Source organism: Zophobas morio, unplaced genomic scaffold (genome assembly GCF_036711695.1).
Source record: "Zophobas morio isolate AGI-343-1 ecotype UQ-CSIRO unplaced genomic scaffold, CSIRO_AGI_Zmor_V1 ptg000026l, whole genome shotgun sequence".
Lineage (NCBI taxonomy): Eukaryota > Metazoa > Arthropoda > Insecta > Coleoptera > Tenebrionidae > Zophobas > Zophobas morio.
Window position 1 is genome coordinate 4028702 of NW_026972131.1, and position 27632 is coordinate 4056333.

A 27632-nucleotide genomic window follows, 5' to 3' on the forward strand; every position below is an offset into this window, starting at 1 on the left:
TCAAATTCTAAATATTTCAAATTTCATTTTTCAGTTTTTAAGTCTCATTGTTTCGGTTTTTTAAAGTTTTCTTTATTTTTTTCAATTCTTCGATTTCTCAATTTTTTGATTTTTCAATTCAATTCAAAATTTCGGTTTGAATAAATTTATCCTTTCGTTGAACAATTAAAAAATGAAAAATCGAGAAAATAAAAATTAAAAATCGAGAATTTGGAAAGGTTTATATCGAAAAACTGCAGAATTGCTTCATTTTGTCGATTTTTCGATTTCTTGATTTTTAATTAATCAGGGTTTTGATTAAATATTACAATTTTTCGATTTTTCAATTATTATCCAATTCAATTTCTTTTTTTATTATTTTTCGATTTTCCAATTTTTCGATATTTCAAGTGTCATTTTAAATTCTTTGGATTTTGAAATTAAAAATTTTCTATTTTTGATTATTTAATTTATAGAAATTTTTGTTTTTCATTTTTTCAATTTTTCAATTTCTCGATTTTTAATTAATCAGGGTTTTCAGGTTTTTATATTACTATTTCTCGATTTTCCAATAATTTTTTCAATTATCCACTTGTTTAATTTCTCATTTTTTCATTTTTCGATTTTTCAAGTTTCATTATTCAATTCTCATTTTTTCGGTTTTTTCAATTTTTTTTTATTTTTCAATTCTTCGACTAAATTTTTTGATTTTTCAATTTTATAATTTTTAGGCGTTTCAATGTTACAATTTTCTGATTATTAAATTTTAAAATTTTTCAAAATTTCGATTTGAATAAATTTGTCATTTCGTTGAACAATTAAAAAATAAAAAATCGAGAAAATAAAAATTAAAATTCGAGAATTTGAAAGGGTTTATATCGAAAAATTGCAGAATTGCTTCATTTTGTCGACTTTTCGATTTCTTGATTTTTAATTAATCAGGGTTTTGATTAAATATTACAATTTTTCGATTTTTCAATTATCCATTTCAATTTCTTATTTTTTTCATTTTTCGGCTTTTCAATTTTTCGATATTTCAAGTTTCATTTTAAAATCTATGGATTTTGAAATTAAAAATCTTTATACTTTTGACTATTTAATTTATAGAAATTTTTGTTTTTCGTTTTTTCAATTTTTCAATTTCTCGATTTTTAATTAATCAGGGTTTTCAGGTTTCTATATTACTATTTCTCGATTTTTCAATTGTTTTTTCAATTACCCACTTGTTTAATTTCTCATTTTTTCATTTTTCAATTTTAAAATTTTTCGATACTTCAAGTTTTTTTAATTTTATAATTTTTATGCGTTTCAATCTTACAATTTTCTGATTTTTAAATTTTTAATTTTTTCAAAAGTTCGGTTTGAATAAATTTGTCCTTTTGTTGAACAATTAAAAAATGAAAAATCGAGAATTTGAAAAATATTATATCGAAAAACTGCAGAATTGTTGCGTTTTGTCGATTTTTCAATTTCTCGATTTATAATTGTTGCATTTTTTAATGTTTCGGTGTTACACTTATTCGATTTTGCAAAATTTCATTTTGATTAAAATTGGAAATCAAGAACTTGAAAATTTTAAAATTGAAAAATTGCAAAATTGTTTCGTTTTTCGATTTTTTGATGTTTCAATTTCGGGATTTTTTATTTTTTCGTTTTTCCAATTTTTCATTTACCGATTTTGCAGATTTATTTTTTATTTTTCTATGTTTTTACAATTTTTCAATTTTTCGGTGTCTCGATTTTTTAGTTTCTCGATTTTCATTGTGAAATTTTTGGATTTTTATTTTAAAATTTTTGATTTTCCAATATTTTAGTTTGGGTAAATTTGTTCTTTTGCTGAAAAATAAAAAAAACACGAAATCGAAAAATTAAAAACTGACAAACAGACCAGATTTTTTTTTAAACCTTCTCAATCTTTATCCTTTAGTAATTTAATGATGTGGGTATTTTTTACCAATTTTTCGGATTTATTTTCCGAGATATGAGTCTCTAAAGAAAACAATTATCGCTGCTGGTATTGAAATAATGACTGTAAAATATAGAACATAAGTAATTCAAAAATTCAAAATAATTGCCAAACGATTGCCGTTTAATTGAACATATATTTGTAAAATTGGAGTAACTGCCACTTTATCTAAATTATAATCATTTATTTTAATATCAAGTTTTGCGCGCAGTTGCAGCTACTTATTCAATTAACTCAATAATCGATTTGGCTTTTTATGATTGCGTTATTAAGCATAAAGAAAGCTAAGTCATTTCACAGAATGTCATACACTTCAATTTTTTACGGTATGCAAAATCACTTCATTACCTGTGCAATTAACTAAAGCTGCAGCCGGAGCTCTCGTCCCTGGCATCTCGAATCCCGCGTCATCAACACACCAGCAAGAACTGACGATTTCATTGTCGCATTGTATTTGTTCAAAACCCCCCGATTTGCTGCATCTGGGCATTCTTACAGTTTTCGTATCAACTCCTAGGGCTTTGGCACGCCTCGAAGCAGCCTGACGAAGAGTCTGACATCCTATAAATGCAGTCAATTTCACGTTACCGAATAATTTTCTTATTGAAAGAATGACAAGACGTTTTTGCCGGCAACCCATCAGCTCTTTAGCGAAAACAATTTCTTGCTCGATTATGGTACAATTAGATTAGAACTAATAGGGTTGCGGGTCAACGTTTTGCGATTTCATTAATTTTTTCGTACCTGTAAAAAGCTGTTTGGTGCAGACTTTGCCGCACGGGCTCTTGCAACAAATGCTGTCTACTGAACAGTCGTCGTCTTCAGAGCATTGTTGGGCTCGGAAGGGGCACTCTGTCAACATGGGGCATTTGGCATCGGAAGACTCTGAAAATTTGGGGAAAAATGGACTTGTTAAAAAGTAGAATTTCTTTGTTCATTCCTGTTTCTAACTGCTACATCAAATTATGTGTCTAATACTTAACATAGTTATAAAACTTTTTGACACTAGAACGCAGATTACAAATCATGATCTACTTTTTTCATACTATTTTTAGGTCCTAAAAATTATTGCTTTTTGTCAAATATTCAAAATTTTCATAATTTTCCATCACTTGAAGAATATTTTCATGATTATGTTTTTCTTTCAGATTTTTTATAAACTTCTACAACCTAAGGGTCCCCAGTCGTCGTGTACAAAATTTTCAATCTTTTTTTACCTTTTCGATTTTTCAATTTTTGAATTTTTCAAATTTTGACGTTTCTAAATTCTTAGTTTTCAGATTTCTGGACTATTCTTTTCTTTTTATTTTCCCATTTTTTACCAAAGTTTCGATTTTTCCCTTCTTCAATTCTTCACTTTTTCGATTTCTCAGGATTTTGATGTTTCAATTTTTCAATTTCTCAGGATTTTGATTCTTCAATTTTTTGATTTTATAAGCTTACGATTTACCGATTTTCAGTTTTTCGTTTTTTAAACTTTAGATTTTTTAACTTTCAACTGTTTTATATTTCGGTTTCTCAATTTTTCAACTTTTCGATATTTTAATTTTTCCATTTTTAAAATTCGAGATTTTTGATTTCTCGAGTTCCGGTTCTTCTATATTTCAATTTTTCAATTTTCGGGATTTTTAAAATTTTCGACCTTCCATCTTCTTTTTAACTTTTCGATTTTTCAATTTTTGAATTTTCCAAATTTTGACGTTTCTAAATTTTCAGTTTTCCGATTTCTGAAGTAATCGTTTTTTTTTATTTTCCCATTTCTTCCCAAAGTTTCGATTTTTCACTTCTTCAATTCTTCAATTTTTCGATTTTTCAGGTTTTTGATGTTTCAATTTTTCAATTTCTCAGGATTTTGATTTTTCAATTTTTCGTTTTTTAAACTTTGGATTTTTCAATTTTCGGCTGTTTTATATTTCGATTTCTCAATTTTTCAACTTTTCGATATTTTGATTTTTCCATTTTTAAAATTCTAGATTTTTGATTTCTCTAGTTTCGGTTCTTCTATTTTTCAATTTTCGGGATTTTTAAAATTTTCGACTTTCCATCTTTTTTTTTAGCTTTTCGATTTTTCAATTTTTGAATTTTTTAAATGTTAACGTTTCTAAATTTTCAGTTTTCCGATTTCTGAAGTAATCTTTTTTTTTATTTTCCCATTTATTCCCAAAGTTTCGATTTTTCAAGTCTTCAATTCTTCAATTTTTCGATTTTTCAGGTTTTTGATGTTTCAATTTTTCAATTTCTCAGGATTTTGATTTTTCAATTTTTTTATTATACAAGCTGGATTTTGGAATTTCAGTTTTTCGTTATTTAAACTTTAGATTTTTCAATTTTCGGCTGTTTTATATTTCGATTTCTCAATTTTTCAACTTTTCGATATTTTGATTTTTCCATTTTTAAAATTCTAGATTTTTGATTTCTCTAGTTTCGGTTCTTCTATTTTTCAATTTTCGGGATTTTTAAAATTATCGACTTTCCATCTTTTTTTTAACTTTTCGATTTTTCAATTTTTGAATTTTTCAAATTTTGACGTTTCTAAATTTTCAGTTTTCCGATTTCTGAAGTAATGTTTTTGTTATTTTCCCATTTCTTCCCAAAGTTTCGATTTTTTAGTTCTTCAATTCTTCAATTTTTCGATTTTTCAGATTTTTGATATTTCAATTTTTCAGTTTCTCAGGATTTTGATTTTTCAATTTTTTGATTTAATAAGCTTACGATTTTTCGACTTCTGGATTTCCCGATTTTCAGTTTTTTGTTTTTTAAACTTTAGATTTTTCAATTTTCGGCTGTTTTATATTTCGAAATGTCAATTTTTCAACTAATCGATATTTTAATTTATCCATTTTTAAAATTCTAGATTTTTGATTTCTCGAGTTTAGGTTCTTCTATATTTCAATTTTTTAATTTTCGGGATTTTCAAATTTCGATTTTCCACCTTTTTTTAACTTTTCGATTTTTCAATATTTGAATTTTTCAAATTTTGACGTTTCTAAATTTTCAGTTTTCCGATTTCTGAAGTAATCTTTTTTTTTTATTTTCCCATTTATTCCCAAAGTATCGATTTTTCACTTCTTCAATTCTTCAATTTTTCAATTTCTCAAGATTTTAATTTTTCAATTTTTTGATTTTATAAGCAGCTGGATTTTCCGATTTTCAGTTTTTCGTTTTTTAAACTTTAGATTTTTCATTTTTCGGCTGTTTTATATTTCAATTTCTCAATTTTTCAACTTTTCAATATTTTAATTTTTCCATTTTTTAAATTCTAAATTTTTGGTTTCTCGAGTTTCGGTTCTTCTGTATTTACAATTTTTCAATTTTCAGGATTTTTTAAATTTTCAATTTTCCATCTTTTTTTAACTTTTCGATTTTTGAATTTTTGAATTTTTCAAATTTTGACGTTTCTAAATTTTCAGTTTTCCGATTTCTGAAGTAATATTTTTTTTATTTTCCCATTTCTTCCCAAAGTTTAGATTTTTCGCTTCTTCAATTCTTCAATTTTTCGATTTTTCGATTTTTCAGGTTTTTGATATTTCAATTTTTCAGTTTCTCAGGATGTTGATTTTTCAATTTTTTGATTTGATAAGCTTACGATTTTTCGACTTCTGGATTTCCCGATTTTCAGTTTTTCATTTTTTAAACTTAAGATTTTTCAATTTTCGGCTGTTTTATATTTCGATTTCTCAATTTTTCAACTTTTCGATATTTTAATTTTTCCATTTTTCAAATTCTAGATTTTTGATTTCTCGAGTTTTCGGTACTTCTACATTTTAATTTTTCAATTTTCGGGATTTTTAAAATTTTTAACTTTCCATCTTTTTTTAACTTTTCGATTTTTCAATTTTTGAATTTTTCAAATTTTGATGTTTCTAAATTTTTAGTTTTCCGATTTCTGAAGTAATCTTTTTTTTCCCATTTCGTCTCAAAGTTTCGATTTCTCACTTCTTCGATTCTTCACTTTTTCGATTTTTCAGGTTTTTCATGTTTCAATTTTTAATTTCTCAGGATTTTGATTTTTCAATTTTTTGATGTTATAAGTTTATGATTTTTCGACTTCTGGATTCCCCGATTTTCAGTTTTTCGTTTTTTAAACTTTCGATTTTTCAATGATCGGTTGTTTTATATTTCGATTTCTCAATTTTTCAACTTTTCGATATTTTAGTTTTTCCAGTTTCAAAATTCTAGATTTTTGATTTCTCGAGTTTCGGTTCTTCTATATTTCAATTTTTCAATTTTCGGGATTTTTAAAATTTTCGATTTTCCATCTTTTTTTTAACTTTTCGATTTTTCAATGTTTGAATTTTTCAAATCTTGACGTTTCTAAATTTTCAGTTTTCCGATTTCTGAAGTAATCTTTTTTTTGTGTTCCCATTTCTTCCCAGTTTCGATTTTTCCCTTCTTCACTTCTTCAATTTTTCGATTTTTCAAGTTTTTGATGTTTCAATTTTTCAATTTCTCAGGATTTTGATTTTTCAATTTTTTGAGTTTATAAGCTGGATTTCCGATTTTCAGTTTTTCGTTTTTTAATCTTTAGATTTTTCAATTTTCGGCTGTTTTATATTTTGATTTCTCAATTTTTGAACTTTTCGATATTTAAATTTTTCCATTTTTAAAATTCTAGATTTTTGATTTCTCGAGTTTCGGTTCTTCCATATTTCAATTTTTCAATTTTCGGGATTTTTAAAATTTTCTACTTTCCATCTTTTTTTTTAACTTTTAGGTTTTTCAATTTTTGAATTTTTCAAATTTTGACGTTTCTAAATTTTCAGTTTTCCGATTTCTGAAGTAATCTTTTTTTTTTATTTTCCCATTTCTTCCCAAAGTTTCGATTTTTCGCCTCTTCAATTCTTCAATTTTTCGATTTTTCAGATTTTTGATGTTTCAATTTTTCAGTTTCTCAGGATTTTCATTTTTCAATTTTTTGATTTTATAAGCTGGATTTTCTGATTTTCAGTTTTTCGTTTTTTAAACTTTAGATTTTTCAATTTTCGGCTGTTTTATATTTCGATTTCTCAATTTTTCAACTTTTCGATATATTAATTTTTCCATTTTTAAAATTCTAGATTTTTGATTTTTCGAATTTCGGTTCTTCTATATTTCAATTTTTCAATTTGCGGGATTTTTAAAGTTTTCGACTTTCCATCTTTTTTTAACTTTTCGTTTTTTCAGTTTTTGAATTTTTCAAATTTTGACATTTCTAAATTTTCAGTTTTCAGATTTCTGAAATAATCTTTTTTTTAATTTTCCCATTTCTTGTTAAAGTTTCGATTTTTCCCTTCTTAAGTTCTTCAATTTTTCGATTTTTCAGGTTTTTGATGTCTCAATTTTCCAATTTCTCAGGATTTTAATTTTTCAATTTTTTGATTCTATAAGCTGGATTTTCCGATTTTCAGTTTCTCGTTTTTTAAACTTTAGATTTTTCAATTTTCGGTTGTTCTGTATTTTGATTTCTCAATTTTTCAACTTTCTGATATTTTAATTTTTCCATTTTTAAAATTCTAGATTTTTGATTTCTCGAGTTTGGGTTCTTCTATATTTTAATTTTGCAATTTTCGGGATTTTTAAAATTTTCGATTTTCCATCTTTTTTTAACTTTCCGATTTTTCAATTTGTAAATTTTTCAAATTTTGACGTTTCTAAATTTTCAGTTTTCCGATTTCTGAAATAATTTTTTTTTATTTTCCCATTTGTTCCCAAAGTTTCGATTTTTTCCTTCTTCAATTCTTCAATTTTTCGATTTTTCAGGTAATTCTGATGTTTCAATTTTTAATTTCTCGGGAATTTGATTTTTCAATTTTCCGATTTTCAGTTTTTAATTTTTTAAACTTTAGATTTTTCAATTTTCGGCTGTTTTATATTTCGATCTCTCAATTTTTCAACTTATCGATATTTTAATTTTTCCATTTTTAATATTCTAGATTTTTTATTTCTCTAGTTTCGATTCTTCTATATTTCAATTATTCAATTTTTCAATTTTTCAAATTTTGACGTTTCTAAATTTTCAGTTTTCCGATTTCTGAAGTATTTTTTTTTTATATTCCCATTTCCTCCCAAAGTTTCGATTTTCCAATTCTTCAATTTTTCAAGTTTTCAATTTTTTAGGTTTGTGATATTTCAATTTTTCAATTTCTCAGGATTTTCATTTTTCAATTTTTCAATTTTTATAAGCTGGATTTTCCGATTTTCACCTTTTCGTTTTTTAAACTTTTCAATTTTTCACTTTTCGATTTTTAAATTTTTGAATTTTTCAAATTTTGACGTTTCTAAATTTTCAGTTTTCCGATTTCTGAAGTAATCTTTTTTTTTATTTTCCCATTTCTTCCCAAAGTTTCGATTTTTCACTTCTTCAATTCTTCAATTTTCCGATTTTTTAGGTTTTTGATGTTTCAATTTTTCAATTTCTCAGAATTTTGATTTTTCAATTTTTTGATTTTATAAGCTTACGATATTTCGACTTCTGGATTTCCCGATTTTCAGTTTATCGTTTTTTAACTTTAGATTTTTCAATTTTCGGCTGTTTTATATTTCGATTTCTCATTTTTTCAACTTTTCGATATTTTAATTTTTCCGTCTTTAAAATTCTGGATTTTTGATTTCTCGAGTTTCGGTTCTTCTAAATTTCAATTTTTCAATTTTCGGGATTTTTTAAATTTTCGACTTTCCATCTTTTTTTCAACTTTTCGATTTTTCAATTTTTGAAATTTTCAAGTTTTGACGTTTCTAAATTTTCAGTTTTCCGATTTCTGAAGTAATCTTTTTTTTATTTTCCCATTTCTTCACAGAGTATCGATTTTTCAGTTCTTCAATTTTTCGATTTTTCAGGTTTTTGATGTTTCAATTTTTCAATTTCTCAGGATTTTGATTTTTCAGTTTGATTTTATAAGCTGGATTTTCCGATTCTCAGTTTTTCGTTTTTTAAACTTTAGATTTTTCAATTTTCGGCTATTTTATATTTCGATTTCTCAATTTTTCAACTTTTAGATATTTTAATTTTTCCATTTTTAAAATTCTAGATTTTTGATTTCTCGAGTTTCGGTTCTTCTCAATTTTCGGGATTTTTATAATTTTCGATTTTTCATCTTTTTTTAACTTACCGATTTTTCAATTTTTGAATTTTTCAAATTTTGATGTTTCTAAATTTTCAGTTTTTCGATTTCCGAAGTAGTCTTTTTTTTTTATCTTCCCATTTCTTCCCAAAGTTTCGATTTTTCACTTCTTCAATTCTTCAATTTTTCGATTTTTCAGGTTTTTGATGTTTCAATTTTTCAGTTTTTCAGAATTTTGATTTTTCAATTTTTTGATTTTATAAGCTTACGATATTTCAACTTCTGGATTTCCCGATTTTCAGTTTATCGTTTTTTAACTTTAGATTTTTCAATTTTCGGCTGTTTTAATTTCGAGTTCTCAATTTTTCAACTTTTCGATATTTTAATTTTTCCATTTTTAAAATTCTAGATTTTTAATTTCTCGAGTTTCCGTTCTTCTATATTTCATTTTTTAATTTTCCGAATTTTTAAAATTTTCGACTTTCCATCTTTTTTTTAACTTTTCGATTTTTCAATTTTTGAATTTTTCAAATTTTGACATTTCTAAATTTTCAGTTTTCAGATTTCTGAAATAATCTTTTTTTTTTTATTTTCCCATTTCTTCCTAAAGTTTCGATTTTTCCCTTCTTAAGTTCTTCAATTTTTCGGTTTTTGAGGTTATTCATGTTTCAATTTTTCAATTTCTCAAGATTTTGATTTTTCAATTTTTTGATTTTATAAGCTGGATTTTCCCATTTTCAGTTTTTCGTTTTTTAAACTTTAGATTTTTCAATTTTCGGCTGTTTAAATTTCGATTTTTCAATTTTTCAACTTTTCGATATTTTAATTTTTCCATTTTTAAATTTCTAGATTTTTGATTTCTCGAGTTTCGGTTCTATATTTCAATTTTTCAATTTTCGGGATTTTTAAAATTTTCGATTTTCCATCTTTTTTTAACTTTTCGATTTTTCATTTTTTCAATTTTTCAAATTTTGACGTTTCTAAATTTTCAGGTTTCCGATTTCTGAAGCATTCTTTTTTTTATTTTCCCATTTTTTTTAAAGTTTCGGTTTTTCACTTCTTCAATTCCTCAATTTTTCGATTTTTCAGGTTTTTGATGTCTCAATTTTTCAACTTCTCAGGATTTTGATTTTTCAATTTTTTTATTTTATAAGCTGGATTTTCCGATTTTCAGTTTTTCGTTTTTTAAGCTTTGGATTTTTCAATTTTCGGCTGTTTTATATTTCGATTTCTCAATTTTTCAACTTTTCGATATTTTAATTTTTCCATTTTTAAAATTCTAGATTTTTAATTTCTCGAGTTTTCGGTACTTCTACATTTTAATTTTTCAATTTTCGGGATTTTTAAGGTTTTTAACTTTCCATCTTTTTTTAACTTTTCGATTTTTCAATTTTTGAATTTTTCAAATTTTGATGTTTCTAAATTTTTAGTTTTCCGATTTCTGAAGTGATCTTTTTTTTTCCCATTTCGTCTCAAAGTTTCGATTTCTCACTTTTTCGATTCTTCACTTTTTCGATTTTTCAGGTTTTTCATGTTTCAATTTTTAATTTCTCAGGATTTTGATTTTTCAGTTTTTTGATGTTATAAGCTTATGATTTTTCGACTTCTGGATTCCCCGATTTTCAGTTTTTCGTTTTTTAAACTTTCGATTTTTCAATGATAGGTTGTTTTATATTTCGATTTCTCAATTTTTCAACTTTTCGATATTTTAGTTTTTCCAGTTTCAAAATTCTAGATTTTTGATTTCTCGAGTTTCGGTTCTTCTATATTTCAATTTTTCAATTTTCGGGATTTTTAAAATTTTCGATTTTCCATCTTTTTTTTAACTTTTCGATTTTTCAATGTTTGAATTTTTCAAATCTTGACGTTTCTAAATTTTCAGTTTTCCGATTTCTGAAGTAATCTTTTTTTTGTGTTCCCATTTCTTCCCAGTTTCGATTTTTCCCTTCTTCACTTCTTCAATTTTTCGATTTTTCAAGTTTTTGATGTTTCAATTTTTCAATTTCTCAGGATTTTGATTTTTCAATTTTTTGAGTTTATAAGCTGGATTTCCGATTTTCAGTTTTTCGTTTTTTAACTTTAGATTTTTCAATTTTCCGCTGTTTTATATTTCGATTTCTCAATTTTTCAACTTTTCAATATTTTAATTTTTCCATTTTTAAAATTCTAGATTTTTGATTTCTCGAGTTTCGGTTCTTCTATATTTCAATTTTTCAATTTTCGGGATTTTTAAAATTTTCGACTTTCTATCTTTTTTTTAACTTATCGATTTTTCAATTTTTGACTTTTTCAAATTTTGAGGTTTCTAAATTTTCAGTTTTCCGATTTCTGAAGTAGTCTTTTTTTTATGTTCCCATTTCTTCCCAGTTTCGATTTTTCCCTTCTTCACTTCTTCAATTTTTCGATTTTTCAAGTTTTTGATGTTTCAATTTTTCAATTTCTCAGGATTTTGATTTTTCAATTTTTTGATTTTATAAGCTGGATTGTCCGATTTTCAGTTTTTCGTTTTTTAAACTTTGGTTTTTTCAATTTTCCGCTGTTTTATTTTTCGATTTCTCAATTTTTCAACTTTTCGATATTTTAATTTTTCCATTTTTAAAATTCTAGATTTTTGATTTCTCGAGTTTCGGTTCTTCTATATTTCAATTTTTCAATTTTCGGGAATTTTTTAAATTTTCGATTTTCCATCTTTTTTTAACTTTTCGATTTTTCATTTTTTCAATTTTTCAAATTTTGACGTTTCTAAATTTTCAGGTTTCCGATTTCTGAAGCATTCTTTTTTTTATTTTCCCATTTTTTTTAAAGTTTCGGTTTTTCACTTCTTCAATTCCTCAATTTTTCAACTTCTCAGGATTTTGATTTTTCAATTTTTTTATTTTATAAGCTGGATTTTCCGATTTTCAGTTTTTCGTTTTTTAAGCTTTTGATTTTTCAATTTTCGGCTGTTTTATATTTCGATTTCTCAATTTTTCAACTTTTCGATATTTTAATTTTTCCATTTTTAAAATTCTAGATTTTTAATTTCTCGAGTTTCGGATCTTCTATATTTCAATTTTTCAATTTTCGGGATTTTTAAAATTTTCGATTATCCATTTTTTTTAACTTTTCGATTTTCCAACTTTTCCATGTTTCGATTTTTCAATGATCCGATTTTTCAATTTTAGATTTTCCAATTTTAATTTTTTTAATTTTTTCATGTTTGGATTATTTATTATTGCTAAAAGTAAAAGTAAAAAATAACTACCAAAATTGTGACTAAAAATATGCAAAAATTAATAGAAAATCTAATTCCACTAGTATTTCTAATTTAGGACGTTTTGTTTGTATCAAACACAATTAAAGAATGAATTCTTAGTTAAACAAAAAAATTCAAATATTGCATAATTCAACTAGACGATAAATTTTGGGCATATAAATGATAGAGCCCCTAAAAAAAAATATTTATATGCCTTACTTCCGGAGATAGTAGATTTTCAAATAACACCTAAAAGAGTATCAAAAAATTAAATTTAAATAAATGTGATTGTTCAGGTAAATAACTGGTTAGTGAAGTGATGAGAAGCTAAATCTTGTCAGTTTTGTGTATTGATTCATATCTAAAATGACAAATTATTAAAAAATATTCGAACAATTTTTTGAAAGAAAATATTTTAGTAGAAAGAGTTTCAACAATGTTTGTCGGCTAAGAGAACTGATTACTTGAAATTGATTGAAACGGATCCTTTGTAAATAGGGTTGCCTACTTTCACGTTATTTTCATTATTCAATATTTTTTTAAACAGCAAATATTTTGATAAATATAAATTTTAAACAAAAATGACCGGTTCTTCCCCATAGAGCTCAATATTGTCTTTGCACTGATATAAAAGTTGAAGCGAAACATGCTCTCTCCTCGTCTAAAAATTGAATTTCCTTCGAAGAATGAACGATTAATTAAACACTAAACAATCACTTACTTTAAAAAATATTGTGTCTTCCCCAGAGGTTTAGACATAATCTATCAATTGAAATAAAATATGTGATATTTAAACGCAAGAAACAATTTTTGTTAATTATTCTACTTGACTAACCTTTTTGTAACTAATTTGTGTTATGTCACAATCGACAACTAAATACATTTATTTGGTCAGAAAGCGTATTAAAAGCAGAAGCGAAACCATATATTTCAATTTGGAATTAAAAAAAAAGTAGTGTGTGTTGAGTGCTATAAAATTTTACAACGATGTCATAACAAAACATAGCCACGAAGGTCGAATAACATTACGTGAGTCATTTATTAAATTGGCACGAAAACGGAAATGATGGCTAACGATTATAGAAGCCCATTTTATATACCTAAGCAAAATTAAATTCTTGAACAAACTTACCTTTCTTGGAAATGGCTATAGAAATCAGCACGAGTAGAAGTCCTAAACTTAATTCCCACCGAATAATCATTTTAACGGTATCTGGAAAGAAAAAGAATGTAAGTGCTCAGAAATAAACACTGACAAATTTTCATATTGACCTATAGTTCATATGAAATCATTTTCAATAAAGAATTCGATTCGTAGGTGTAGCTTTTATGTGACTCATCTTCGGTTTTACATTAGCGTTATTGTTTGTTATTGTTTATACGTAGCTACGTGGAGAGAATAGCAAAATTCCGACAACTAGTTAAAGAATCTGATATTAAATTTTGAAGTAAAATTGCCAGAATTTCAAGTTTTGGAAATTTTAAAATTTATGAAAACGACATCGTTAAAATGATGATTTCCAAATAATTTGTTAAGAAAGACAGTTCGTCACAGGTGGCAGTAAAAAACAATACACAACTGTAGCACTGATAAAATCAGTTGTCTTCATGTTTTGTGTGTGATGAGTTTGATGAGTAACGACGATGGTGTGTCTATATTTTTTTAACGAATTTCCATGAAAAATGAAACACGTAACAAGTCATTAACTCTTTGTTTAGCAAAATATCCTATAAAATAGAGTCAATAAATACATATTTGCAAAAGATTATTGCAACAAAGGATTTTAACGTCCGTTGGCGCATGTCAATTACTCGTTAAACATAAATACGAAATTAAGGAAGGAAATTGCGTTGAAGGCTTTTTGAGTTACATTTACGACATTGAATGTTGTCGTACAAACATTAATAATGTTAGAATGTCCAACTTGGCAAAATAGGCATTATGTTTAACAATATTCAAACTAACACTTTTTTAAAACGCACAACTACCTTATTTCTAAACTAGAAACATTTTTTTAAGTAGGTATAGAGTCGCTGACAATTTTTGCGTTCTTCCTTTGTTGCACAATTTTTTACGTTCTATTAACCGTCTTTTCGTTTAAAATTGAATTTCCTTAATTTCACCATGCAGATTGTTTGAAATTTGTTAACTAATTAGCCTATTAGCTAATTATTTATTAGTCATAATTAAATTGAAATGTGTCTATATCTCCCATAAAAACTGAAGTATGGATTAAAATACATGTACAAGTGCTTGGCTAACATCCTTTTGCTTTTATTGGTCATAAAATTATCAGAAGTGTTGAATCGCAAATTCGTCTTTTATCTTGTACCTTAAATCAACGTCCAACAGCTTAAAGCAAGCCGGTTTTTCCTTATGGTTGTGTTTTTAATAATGAATAATAAATAGAAAGTTGGTGGAAGTAATGCGATGATAGCAAAAAATTCATTTTACACCTCCGCGTGAATCTGTCAAGTCAACAAACTCCGACTATGTGTACGTTCGCAAAAACATGCTTACTATTTGATCGTATGTAAAGCTTCAATCAACAACATGCAAATTTTATATATAGAATTTAAACTAAACATTAGTTGTTATATATGTATTATAGAACAGGTTTTGTGGTTTGTTTTTATGTTTTAGTCATACTACAATGAACTATGCGTAAAAATATACATAACATAAAATAATTTTCCGAAAACAAGATAAATTTTAAATGTTGTATCAGCATGAAGCTAGTTTGTTTTCTCAAATTAGTAATTTGTTTTAAATGATTTTTTGATATGGTGGTTCTACAGGTAATATTATACGATAAAACCTAGCTTAGAGGTCCAAGGAATTTTTTTCTGGTGAATGACCTCTGATTGACTCAGTATTTCTCTTATTTGTATAAAATCGGAACTTCCTAATACTTAAAAGTACATAGTTAGATTAGAGCGAATTAATTCATACCACATACATGGGAGACCACTCAAAATAATTTTTGCTGAAGAAACTGGTAGTCTAAATTTTCTGAATTATTGAAAGACCAGGAAAGTTGAACACTATAAACAATTAAAACAACAACTATTCGATACAATATAGAACGGTGAAACTAGTCTACGAACTATAGTGGTGTTCCCAAAATACTGGCCCTCTTTTGTTTCTTTTATATATCAGCGAAATCACACATCTCATCCCATAAGTATTTAATATTTCTTTTGATGACTGTAATATCCTTCAACACGGGCAGCTAATTCTTGTGGCTTTTTAATCAGAAAACATGTGAATTTCTGAACGACGCCAACCAGAGTAAATTTAATTCATTGTTTGTAAATTCACAGTTCGTGTTATGATTTTAATCGTTAACTGGTTCTAATACAATGTAACAGACATTAGCTAGGAGTTTTCATGAAATTCACTTGGTCAGGACTCGTTCGATTTTGTTTGTCTAATTATGAGTAAGTTTCTGGATGCTAATAGTTCATTAACGCCAGTTAAATTAACACATTCATAATATCGTAAACTGACGGGGGGATTAAAGATTTCTTCCCTTGCAACGCTAAAAATTTTATTTATCATATTATGTGTTGTTTGGGGTAAGCAGTTCGCGATATATAAATTCTCAAAGCTAATTGTTTTAAGTAACCAATAACTCGGATCAAGACACAGCTAGTTTTTTTTTACGAAAATGTTTTATTGATGAATGTCTCCATCATATAAATTATCTGATATCCAATTTTAATCTCAAATAACAATTAATTGTTGTTTAAAATTTCACAAGATTGTACGGCGAATTTAAATGTTGTTGATTGCTCTTTTGAAACTTTAACACTTGTTCAGTTGTCGTTAATATCAGAGTCATAAAAATTGAACATTTAAATGGAATTGAGGTAAATAACACCGAAGTACGTGGCAGAAACGGAGTGCGCGGTTTCTAGTCGAGCTGGCGAGATTTATCGCGCTACCTACACAAAAGATGCAGGTTAGAATAGAATTCAGGGGCGGTCAAAATGACGTAACACCGTCGGCTTCGTGAGTTTGCAACCGTAACGGCTTGTCGTCGCGGGGGAGAACAGACACGACCGGTAGCCCCAAACTCCGCTTGTCCTAGAAATTTGTGATTTTCAAATATTTGCATTGATTCAGAACGTTTAATTTGATTTCATTTAAAATTCATTCAAAAGTTTTTTTTTGGAGCCGAGCACTAAAAGCGCAACTCAGTCGCAGCTTTTTTTTTGTCAGTGGAGGAATTTTGTGTCCTGCATAAATTTTTTGTTTTATTTAGCGGTACTTTTTCCGCTTATTTAAAAAATGATATAATTAGATTCTGTGCTTAACTTCGACTGTTTATGTTTATACTTCGACCGAATTCGATTACTACCACAAACAACGTTTAACAGAAAATGAAATTTGGTTGATTTTGTGTCCTCGACGCATAGGAACCCACTGATTGATTAATTCACACTCAGTTTTTTCCCCAAAAATATTCATAAATTTAAAGAAATTCGGCAAAAATGTAAGATGACGGACAAATTTTGACTAACGAATTACGATATTTCAAATAATCTTAAAATATTTGTACGATTTCGCAGGATTCGATTTTTTGCAATTTCAAAGTAACATTGTAAAATATTCTTATACAACATGCAGGAATATGTTATTTTATAAAATTTAAAGAACGGCAGAATTCAAAGATGACGTCATCATATTTTTGGAACGAACAAATTTTGATTTGTTTGCAATATTTCAGTACATTCGCTTTTACAATTTTCAAGTTAAATTGTAAAATACAATTTTGACTATTTTCCCAAAAATCTCGATGTCTAGGGTAAAAACTCAACACGGATTCTAAATTACACATACATGGAGCATGTACTTCTATAAAATTTAAGAAACATTTGTTCTACAAAATTATAAAATGGCGTCATCATTTTTAGGAGGCTATAAACGAAAAAAATTTGTTTAACGATGTACCATGCTTATGATAATCTTAAAAAACTTTTAAGTTTTTAAAACATTTGGTTTTACAATTTCAAAGTTAAATCGTAAAACGTTACACAATTTTGGTTTTTTTTCCAAAAATCTGGATGTCTAGGGTGAAAACTCGACACGGATTCATGGATCACATACGCAGGAGTATGCAATCCTATACAATTAAGTATTCAGCACCAAAAAAAGGGACAAATTGGTAAGACGACTACGACAACAATATAAGTATATTAAGAAAAAAAGACAAAATATAAGCCCCGCCCACCCGCCCTATTTCAATTGTGATGTTTTTTTTTAATCGTCGAGAGCCAAAGGAGCAGAATTTAATTGTAAAATCCGTATTATTTCTGTGCAATAAATTACCATGTAAGACATGTTTTTGAGTATTGTGTTATTAAAAAAATACTATGTGTATTACGAAAAAATTATAGCCAAAGATTAAGCCCCACCCATACCTGCCCTGATCTTAATAGTAATGAAGTTTTCATTCGTTGCCAAATCTAGGAACAGAGCCCAATTGCAAAATCCATATTTACTTACAAAAATTTACCATTTTAAACGTGTTTTAAGTTTCTAAGAATAAAAAAATCATCACAGTTGAGATGGGGTGGGTGGGCGGGGTTTATATTTTGGATTTTTTTCTTAATATACATAGTATTCTTTGAACAACACGATACTCAAAAACATTTTTGTTAATTTCTTGTAAAGAAATAAGTATTTTGCAGTTAAGCTCTTGGTTCTCAGCGAATAAAAAAAACACTTTGATTTTTCGTTTTAATATGTGTAGATTTCTTTTCACAACATGAAACTTAAAACATGTTTAAAATGGAAAATTTGTATAAGAACATATCGATTTGGCAATTAAGTTACTTGTTGTGAAAAGGTGGCTATGTATATTAAGACAAATAATACAAAATATAAGCCCCACCCACCCGCGCTATCTCAATTCTGATGATTTTTTTATTCATCGTGAATCGAGGGGCGGAGCTTAATTGTAAAATTCTTATTTTTCTACCAGACATAAAAAACATGTTTTTGAGTATCCTGTTGTCAAAAAAATATTGTATATCTTTAGAAAAAAAAATAAAGCCAAAGAGAAGCCCCACCCATACCCGCCCCGATCTCGATTCTCAATTGTGATGAAATTTTCATTCGTTGTCAGACCGAGGGGCGGAACCTAATTGCAAAATCGATACTTATATTAAGAAAAAACGGATTTTGGCAGATGACATACCCTCTAAGAAACGAGAGGGTGGGTGGGCGGGGCTAGTACCTGCTAAGATAAGACTAACTTTGGCAGATGACATACCCTCTAAGAAACGAAAGGGCGGGTGGGTGGGGCTAGTACCTGCTAAGATATAACTGATTTTGGCAGGTGACATAATTTTGTTTATACAAATCTTAAAGTCAGCTGTTTCTGTATGAAACCGCTGGAATCATGGGCAAAATTTTTAGAAATCCACAACTTTTTAAAAAAATAACCTTAAAAATACATGAGGTGAAATATTCAAAAAATGCAAAAAAAACTTCACGTCAAAAATTTACTTTTTTTTATTTTATAAAAAAGCAATAAAAAAACTTCAACATCAAAATTGGACGGTTTGCTTAAAACATGATAAAGTACCCTAAAATTGATGAAAAAATAGGTAAAAAAGCTTAATAGATGAAAAAAAATGTGAAGTGAAACGTATCATTTTATTTTCTATTGATTTCAGTAGAGCTAAAACGTCCGATAATCGAATCCTTAAACCCGAGTCATTCAGATGACAATGCTTTTGGAATCACCAAACATTATATTTGGTAAAGATAAATTAACGAAAAAAAAATTGATTAACGATTTACCATGCTTACGATAACCTAAAGCATTTCCAAAATTTCAGAGCAGTTTCAAAATTAAATTGCAAGATGTTGTTATTTTGATTTTTTTCTCCAAAAATCTGCATGTCAAGGATACAAATTCAACAGGGGTTCATGCAGGAGTATCTTATTTTATAAAATTTAAATAATATTTACTATTATAAATTTTGGAGATGACGTCAACAAATTGTTCGTGGGGATGATTAGCCAAATTTGTGTAATACACATAAAATTTACAACTGGTTGAGATTATCTGTTTAATGAACATTTGGACAGACGGTAGACAGACAGACAAACGGAAACGGGCGACCTATTGTGTCCCGGTGTCCCGGCAACACAATCCGACACTGATTGAATCTTACTTCTACATTTTGATTAAAGAATAGATAATATAAAACACCTCCGCTTATTATCGTGTATATAGCAGTAAATCACCGTTATTTACTGAAAACTGAATATGAACACCAAGAAACATAGTATTTCACCATTAAATACGTAACTGTAATAAAAATAATTGCATACACTTAATCAATTAGACCAATATAAATCCTTTGCAACCATAACGGTATTCGAACTTCATTTCATGAGTATTTTAATTTTTTGTTCCACTTGTTCCCTCTTTGTGCGAAAAAATTGTTGGGTATTATATTTACATCTACGCTGTCGTTAAAAAATAATAATAAAGAATTACCGCAACTCTGAACTACTTCCCATAACTATAAAACTTCTCCATAAAAAGCTGAGAGCTTTAGATTCATCGCGACTTAATCCAGCTATCAAATATCAGATTTTAAATATTTCAGCGCAAGTTTTTTTGAGATTATCTAAATTTATGCAGAATAAAACAGTTAAGCTAAATGTAAATTTCCGACAATAACGTTGTGTATGTTTTTTGTTATGTTCTGGCAACGGTTTTTGAACAATTATTACGCAACAACATTCGAGTGGGTAAATTATACCACATTTCACCGGAATTTGGAAATTGCTGGTTTTTGCGCCACCACACATTGTGGATGTCGCATAATTATAATAGAGTTTGTGTATTACAAGTTGAATTGCATGTCTTACGTCCAACAACCGCTTTACCTAATTCGTTGATAATATAAGTCTTAGCACACATAACGTGACTGGTGCAGGAACTGGCAATAATGTTATTGTTGCAGGTGAACCGCTATTCTGCAACGGACAATGCAACACATGCACCGCAAGACGTTTCGGTGGTTGAAAACAGGGCATTTTTTTGAAAAGTTCTTGTAAGAATCAGTCAGGAGTTGAAGTTTACCTAGTTATCGTACATTACACAAAACATCACCAGCACTTCTTAAAGCAGACTTAAGGGTAAATGTGTATTTTTGTATCATACAGACTGTGAAACACAAAGCTACATACACAATATCAGAAACGTAGTTTGCTGTATTATAAACGACCGCTAAACAGGTTGGAATCAGTCATGTGTTTCGAACACGGTGCATCATCATAGATCCTTGAAATTTGCCATAAACTTTAAAGAATTTTAATTTTATGTTTTATATTGAACATTTTTTTAATATTATGCTCTCACTTGTTTTTTAAATGACCTTAGAGGACAGGATGACATTATTTTAGCTGACATTTTGTTCTTCAATAATTGCGTTAAAATTTATTATTAATGGATTTTAGAATCGAGTTTTTTGAAACCATCATCCGTAAAATGACCTTTTTTTATTTTTATTTTCAATGCACAAACAGTATTTTAGATATTTCACCACATTAATAAACGGTAAACATATTTTAAAGATGTGTGAAAAAACACTTTCTTTTGGTAACGTGAAGAAAGTCGATGGTTAATTAGTCAGAGCAAGTTGACATTTTCTAAAATACATTTTCTTCGTGTTTTGTCACTTCTACGTAGCAATTAACACTGATAATAATAACATAATAAGCTACTAATATTCAATTCAAGAACCGCATGACTTCTGACTGCGTCAACTTTTACATTTCATTATGTTCGCTATTCTGGTAGCATCACGAGTAAAATACGTATTCCAAATAATTAATAGCTAATTAACTCATTTTTGCTAAGTACATATTTAAAAAAAAAAAACAATTTTCTTCTGTAAAAGGTGATTCGTCTCACACCACGTCAGATAATAATTAAACCACTTTCCAAACGTCTATTACTCATCAGGTCATCAACTAACGACAGAAATTTCTAAGTGTGAAAGCAACAAAGTGCTTAACGAGATCGCGCAACCGGCGAAACAGACTAATGTTAAATTAAAAATAAATTATCTGAAAATACTTACTGCAATTTGAGTGGAGCGACCGCCTTAAGAATCCTTTTCGAATGTCATATATAATGTTCACACTCAAATCACTTCGATCGGTAACGCGCGTGTGAGAGCACTGCACAAGAACTGTCGTACGAACGCAAGCAATACTCGAACTGAACTGCCGTCTTGGGTTTCATACCCAGCACACTGACCGACTTTCGAAAGAGGCATTCCCGTGTTCTAGGTGAGAGCTGTGACGTCATTACAGTTGTTCTTTGCAACCAGGTGACTCTGCATCCGGGAGTCTAGATGAAGAGGTTCATCCGGTGTTGGAGGTGGACGATGAAATCATGCTGATCTGGTTGACCGGTTATCACGACGTGACGCGATTTTTGGGGTGACATACAGAGTGCTGAGTTGTATCTATTCATTTGGTTTAAATTTTTTTTGAACACGATTTAACTATGTTGAAATCGAACTACAGAATAAACTGTGTATTTATCTAGCAGGAGAAATAACACTACATGTTTGGGAAAAATACTAAGACCGTTCAGAATAATCTCAATTAGTCACTAATTGGTAGCTCTGGAAGTTTATTGTTCTAGTCTTAAAGTGTGTGAACCAGGAAGCAATTAAGCTGTTCGAAGCAATCATACGGTCCAGTACCTATTTTATTTGTTTTGCTGAATAATATTTTTTCTATTTATGTCAAAAGTAATCTCTGAACAGTATTTACAACTAAATTTAATTTAAGATCGGTATCTGCGGGTGTTTTTAATACATTACCATGTTTGTGTTCAACAAGTTGATTTTACTTATCTCATATCCAACAAAAGATCGATAGGGTTTTCGCTGTAATTTATAGAATTTTGTAAGCTGAAATAAATTAATGGTGATAACAGCTTTGCGAAATTTCTATAAATAATTGAGATATTTTCAAAAATTTAAAAAACTCCTGATACAACATTCACCAAAGACAAGATTGACAATATACCTTCCTCCTGCACCAAGAACTAGTGCTAAAGACGTTGAAATCTTTTTAGAGTTGCTTGGTGCCTACTTCCTCACTCTTATTGGAGATATTATGATCTTAGGAGAGACTTGATTCAATTTAATTATGTTCCTAATGATAACTCTCGTTTTTTGGACTTGGTTATGTCAAATAATAAGTGTGATTTAGTTAGGGCTAATGATTTATTATTACCTAAAGACCGTCATCATCCGAGTCTTGAAATATGTTTTAAATAGAGTACACCATCGAACAAAAATAAATTTAGTAATAATAATTGCAAGATGTATAACTTTCGTAAAGCTAACTTTCCTTTTCTATATGAACTTTTGTTAACTGAAAATTGGTCAATACTGGAAAGATGTGACAATGTTGATGATGCTTGTCAATTATTTTATAATAAACTATACATGATCTTTGAGCTCACTGTTCCTAAATATGTCAGTAAACCTTCTACATTCAAATATCCGCTATGGTTTACTAACGATATTATAAGAAAATTAAAACTGAAATGGAAATCTTGGAATAAATATAAACAAAATCGCCAACCGCATTTATATAACGAATTTAAATCTTTGAGAGCTCAGGTCAAATATGATATTCGTACTGCCTACTCAGACTACATTAAAAATATTGAATATAACATTGGTAAAAATACTTCTAAATTTTGGTCTCATATTCGTCTCTTATGAAATGAAAATAGTATTCCCCGAATCATGAGTTATAAAGGTGACGAACTTACAGATTTAAAATCTATTGTGAACTCATTCGCTGACCATTTTCAACAATCTTATGTTCAGTTCCAGTCTTCTCCACTATCCACAGTTACTTCTTCATCCGTATTGTGCATTAGTAAATTTGAAGAAGAAGACGTCTTTAAGGCCTTACAAAAAATAAAATCCAAATTCACTTCAGGTCCAGACGGAGTTCCGGCCATTATTTTAAATGATTGCGCTAATGCCTTTGCATATCCATTAACTATTTTGTTTAACTTGTCTCTCAAGCTCAGTATTTATCTTTCACTTTGGAAAATATCGGTTATTCGTCCTATATTTAAAAATGGTGACAGAACGTAATCGAGAAGTATAGACATATTACTCTCATCTGTAATTTTTCGAAGGTTTATGAAATTCTTCTATACGACATAATTTCTAACTACTGTCGACCTTATATCTCGTCCTTCCGGCATGGATTTTATAAGGGGCGATCAACTGACACAAATCTCTGGTCCTTCACTCAATTTGTTGCTGAGTCTCTTAACGCTGAAAGTCAGGTGGATGTTATTTTTACCGACTTTTCAAAAGCGTTTGACAGGCTGAACCACTTCATATTATTATTATTTATTTAGCCATCCTAACAGATAAACCATTTATAAGGATGGGAAAGAATTAAGAAAAAAAAAGAGAGAAAATCTAATTCAAAATTATAAACGCAAACTTTTAATTTGGCGGATATTGCTGTTGAATAGGTCAAAATGATTTGTGTATAAATTATAGTCACGACACATAGTGACAATAGGTGAAAACATATGTACGTTTATTCTTGGAAATTCAACGTAAAAACATTCTGAATTTCTGGTATTAAGTCTAGGTACCAAGAAAGACAATTTTCCCAATAATACGTCTGAATCAATTTTACCATTTACAAGCTTAAAGAGAAAACAATAAAGACAAAATAACACGTCTCATTTCTAACCTCTGAACTGAGAAAATGGATAGCAGAGTATCATGAGGAAAATCTCTATCCGGATAAAAACCGAATGCTCTTAAGTGGAGAAATTTTAAAAATTTGCGTTGTAAATTTTCTATTTTAAGGCAGTGCGTATTATAACCGGGAGACCAAATAGTGCAACCGTATTCTAATTTTGATCTCACAAATGCGAAATATAAACAGAGGAGAGTCTTGTTGTTCTGAAAATGCTTGCTGCTTCGAATTATGAATCCTAAAGCTCTGAGCGCTGATGCTACTATTGAATCATAATGTTCTGAAAATGATAACTTTGTATCAAAAATGATTCCCAAATCTTTAATTGTGACAAACCGTTGAAGCGCCGAGCTACTTACATGGTACACATAAATGCTATTATTATGTTTCAATGAGAACGTCATTACACCACACTTCGAAATATTTAGAGGAAGCCCTTCTTGGAGGCACATTACTTCAATTTTTCTTAAATCAGATTGAAGTTTAAGGTGGTCTGAAATAGATGATATTTTTCTAAATACTTTCAGGTCATCAGCATATAAAAGACATTGAGAATCCAGATTAGATACTATATCATTAATGAACATAATAAAAAACAAAGGCCCAAGAATTGACCCTTGTGGAACCCCCGAGGTGACATGTATTTGATCCGAATGGAAACCACTAAGAGTGACAGTTTGCGTTCTACCAATTAAATAGGATTTGAATAATTTGATAAATGCATTTGATATACCGAAAGAGCTTAATTTATTTAGTAGCTTAAAGTGGTCTAATCTGTCAAATGCCTTTGAGAAATCGGTATAAATACAATCAACCTGGGCTTCAGTATCAAATGATTCTGCAACAAATTGAGTGAAACAACAAAGATTAGTCTCAATAGATCTACCTCTGAAGAAGCCATGCTGTAATGGGGTGATATATGTTCTAATATGATGAACAATAGCATTATGTAATAATGTTTCAAATGCTTTAGAAAAGTTACACAGCAACGTTATGGGCCGATAATTTTCTATTTCGCTTTTGTTTCCTTTTTTGAAGACAGGAAAAACGTATGACTCTTTCCAAAGGGTAGGATATATTCCAGAGCTAATCGAAAGATTAAAGATAATCATTAATGGAAAAGCGAGGACGCTTGCACAATCCTTTAATAGAAAAGACGGGATGCCGTCGGGCCCAGATGTCATTTTGTTTTTCATCTTTTGCAGAATCTGGAGAACCTCTTCTTCACTGAAAAATTTTCTAAAAACTAAGGTACAGTGATAGGAGAAAATTGCACCAGAGGGATCAGATGGGATAAAAGATTGCTGAAAAAAGTCAGCAAATGAATTAACGATGTTTATAGGACCGTTTATAATTTTATTGTTGTACGTCATCGAACTCGGTATGAGATTTTCTTGTTTAAAGCTCTTAATATACTGCCAGAAAAGGTTCGGATCAGAAGGAATATTGCTTTCGATGTTTTGCATGTATGCGATATGGGACAGTTTGATCCAGGGCCGGATTAACAGGGGAGGCAGAGGAGGCACTTGCCATAGGCGCCAACGTGAAACAGGCGCCAAATGTGGCTAAATTCAATTTCAAATTATTAAAAATATTTGAAACAGATGCATTTTTTTCTAGATTTCGGAATCGGGTAGTAAACGCCTTCCCTAAAATGTATGCGATATCTTTATGCTTTAAACCGACCTGCGGGTAAAAGCCTGGCGCCTTGGCCGTCAAGACCGGAAGTCGGACTGTCAGACACCGAGACCCAATATATATTAGGCACTAATAAATAATCACTTCATGTGTAGTCATCTTTGTTTGGTAATGTATACTTTTTATTTTAGAGAAGAAACACATTTTCTGTCCCCGAATTTTCGCAAAATAAGTTTAGTCACAGTTTAGTCTTGTCTTTACAAGCACACGAAACAAACAAAAATTAGATTGTCGTTCATTTGTGCTTTCTTTTAATAACATTGTATTAGTATAACGTGAATTCTTTCAGTGTCAGTGATTTAACAAAGGTAAGAAAAATGAAATTCAAAATATAAAATTACATACGCCCACTGAATGTATATAAGAAATTAAAAAAAATATGTCTGAAATTAACAGATGTCCGTACTTGGAATGAAAAGAAAATTATCTGGTTGGGATAACTATAAAAGAAAAATTGCAAAACAAGCAGAAATAAAAAAACAAGAGGGTTCCTTGAAGAAATTTTAATTATGAGGCTAAAGATGAAAATATTATAGATCCCCAAAAAAAATTCCAAATTGAATTTTATTATGTAATTTTAGATGTTGCAATAAATGCGGTATCAGAAAGGTTTCAGCTTCTTCAAGAACACTGTGAGCTCTTTAGCTTTTTATATAATTTCAAAAATTTAAAAGATATACCACCAAATGAGTTGTTAATTGTATGGACCTTCAACTGGCATTGACAGATGAAGAAAATGAAGACGTTGATCGTAACGGTTTGTATAGGGAGTTACAAAATTTGTTGCTACCACCCAGTATATTCGCACCAATAGATGTTCTAAATTATTTGCACAAAAACGAAATATTATCATTGTACCCGAACATTGTAATTGCCCTAAAACTTTTACTGACCATCCCAGTTTCAGTCGCTTCAGCAGAGCGAAGTTTTTCTAAATTAAAAATAATAAAAAATTACCTTCGGTCAACAATGACACAAAATAGGCTTAACGATCTCGCTATTATATCTATTGAAAAAGACATTGCTAAAGAAATAGACCCTCATAAAATCATCAACAATTTGCCAACATTAAAGCCCGCAAAATTAATATAAATTAATATAATTGTCTATATAGGTATTTTTTTCACTTGTTAGTTGTAAAAATCAAAAATGTTTCATTTGTTTTATAATACCTACAAAAAAAACCCTCTAGGCACATCTACATAGGCGCTCTTGAAAATGTTGCCCCCGGCGCCAAAAATACTAGGACCGGCCCTGGTTTGATCTCATTTTTAGTCTCAGCTCTTAAATTTTTGAAGAACATCATTACTACGTTTATAAATAGCCCAAAGTTTCCATTTTAGCTTGAGTTTTGAATAATGTGGCGATTAAACCATGGTGGTGACGTTTTTTGAATCGTCTGCTTTTAGGAACTGACAACTCAACTATGTTGTTTAATTTGGAGTAAAAAAAGGAGCACGCAATGTGTACATCAGTACAGTTGGTAATAAAGGACCAGTCTGTGTTCAGGAGTAAGCTGTACAACTGATAAAAATCAGCTTTTCTGAAATTATAGGTTTTAAAATTACCATTATACAAATATTTACCATGACACAACTTGAGGCAGTTTGTTTCAATTTCTAGACTCGGGTGATGGGCGTCTTCGTTAAGTAATACGTCGCTAGCTTTCACAATTACACACTGCTTATCTGATAAAACTAGATCTAATAATCTATCGTAATTATTTGTAATATAATTATATTGATGATAATTAGTTAAATTTAAGAAGTAAAGAAGTGAATTAGTTTTTGAATCTTTTAATTGAGAATTTACTAAATAAGTAGAGTAACTTGGTATATTGAAGTCCCCAAGAATGATTATGTTATTACCGAGTAATGAAGATAATGAGGAAAGAAGTTCAAAAAACAGTTCTACATCCCC

At 28.8% G+C, this 27632-nt stretch overlaps 1 protein-coding gene across 1 annotated transcript in view; it reads right to left on the reverse strand.

The window, feature by feature from the left end:
• LOC135136732 (uncharacterized) overlaps positions 1–21503 on the reverse strand; it is a 35974-nt gene extending 14471 nt beyond the window's left edge. The window contains exons 1-4 of the mRNA XM_064066178.1: positions 21335–21503; positions 13353–13433; positions 2690–2830; positions 2294–2506 (exon numbers count right to left, since the gene is read on the reverse strand). Of these exons, the coding sequence (XP_063922248.1) occupies positions 2294–2506; positions 2690–2830; positions 13353–13422 (424 nt within the window). The 5' untranslated portion in view covers positions 13423–13433; positions 21335–21503. The remainder of the gene's footprint in view (positions 1–2293; positions 2507–2689; positions 2831–13352; positions 13434–21334) is intronic.
• Positions 21504–27632: the final 6129 nt, after the last annotated feature.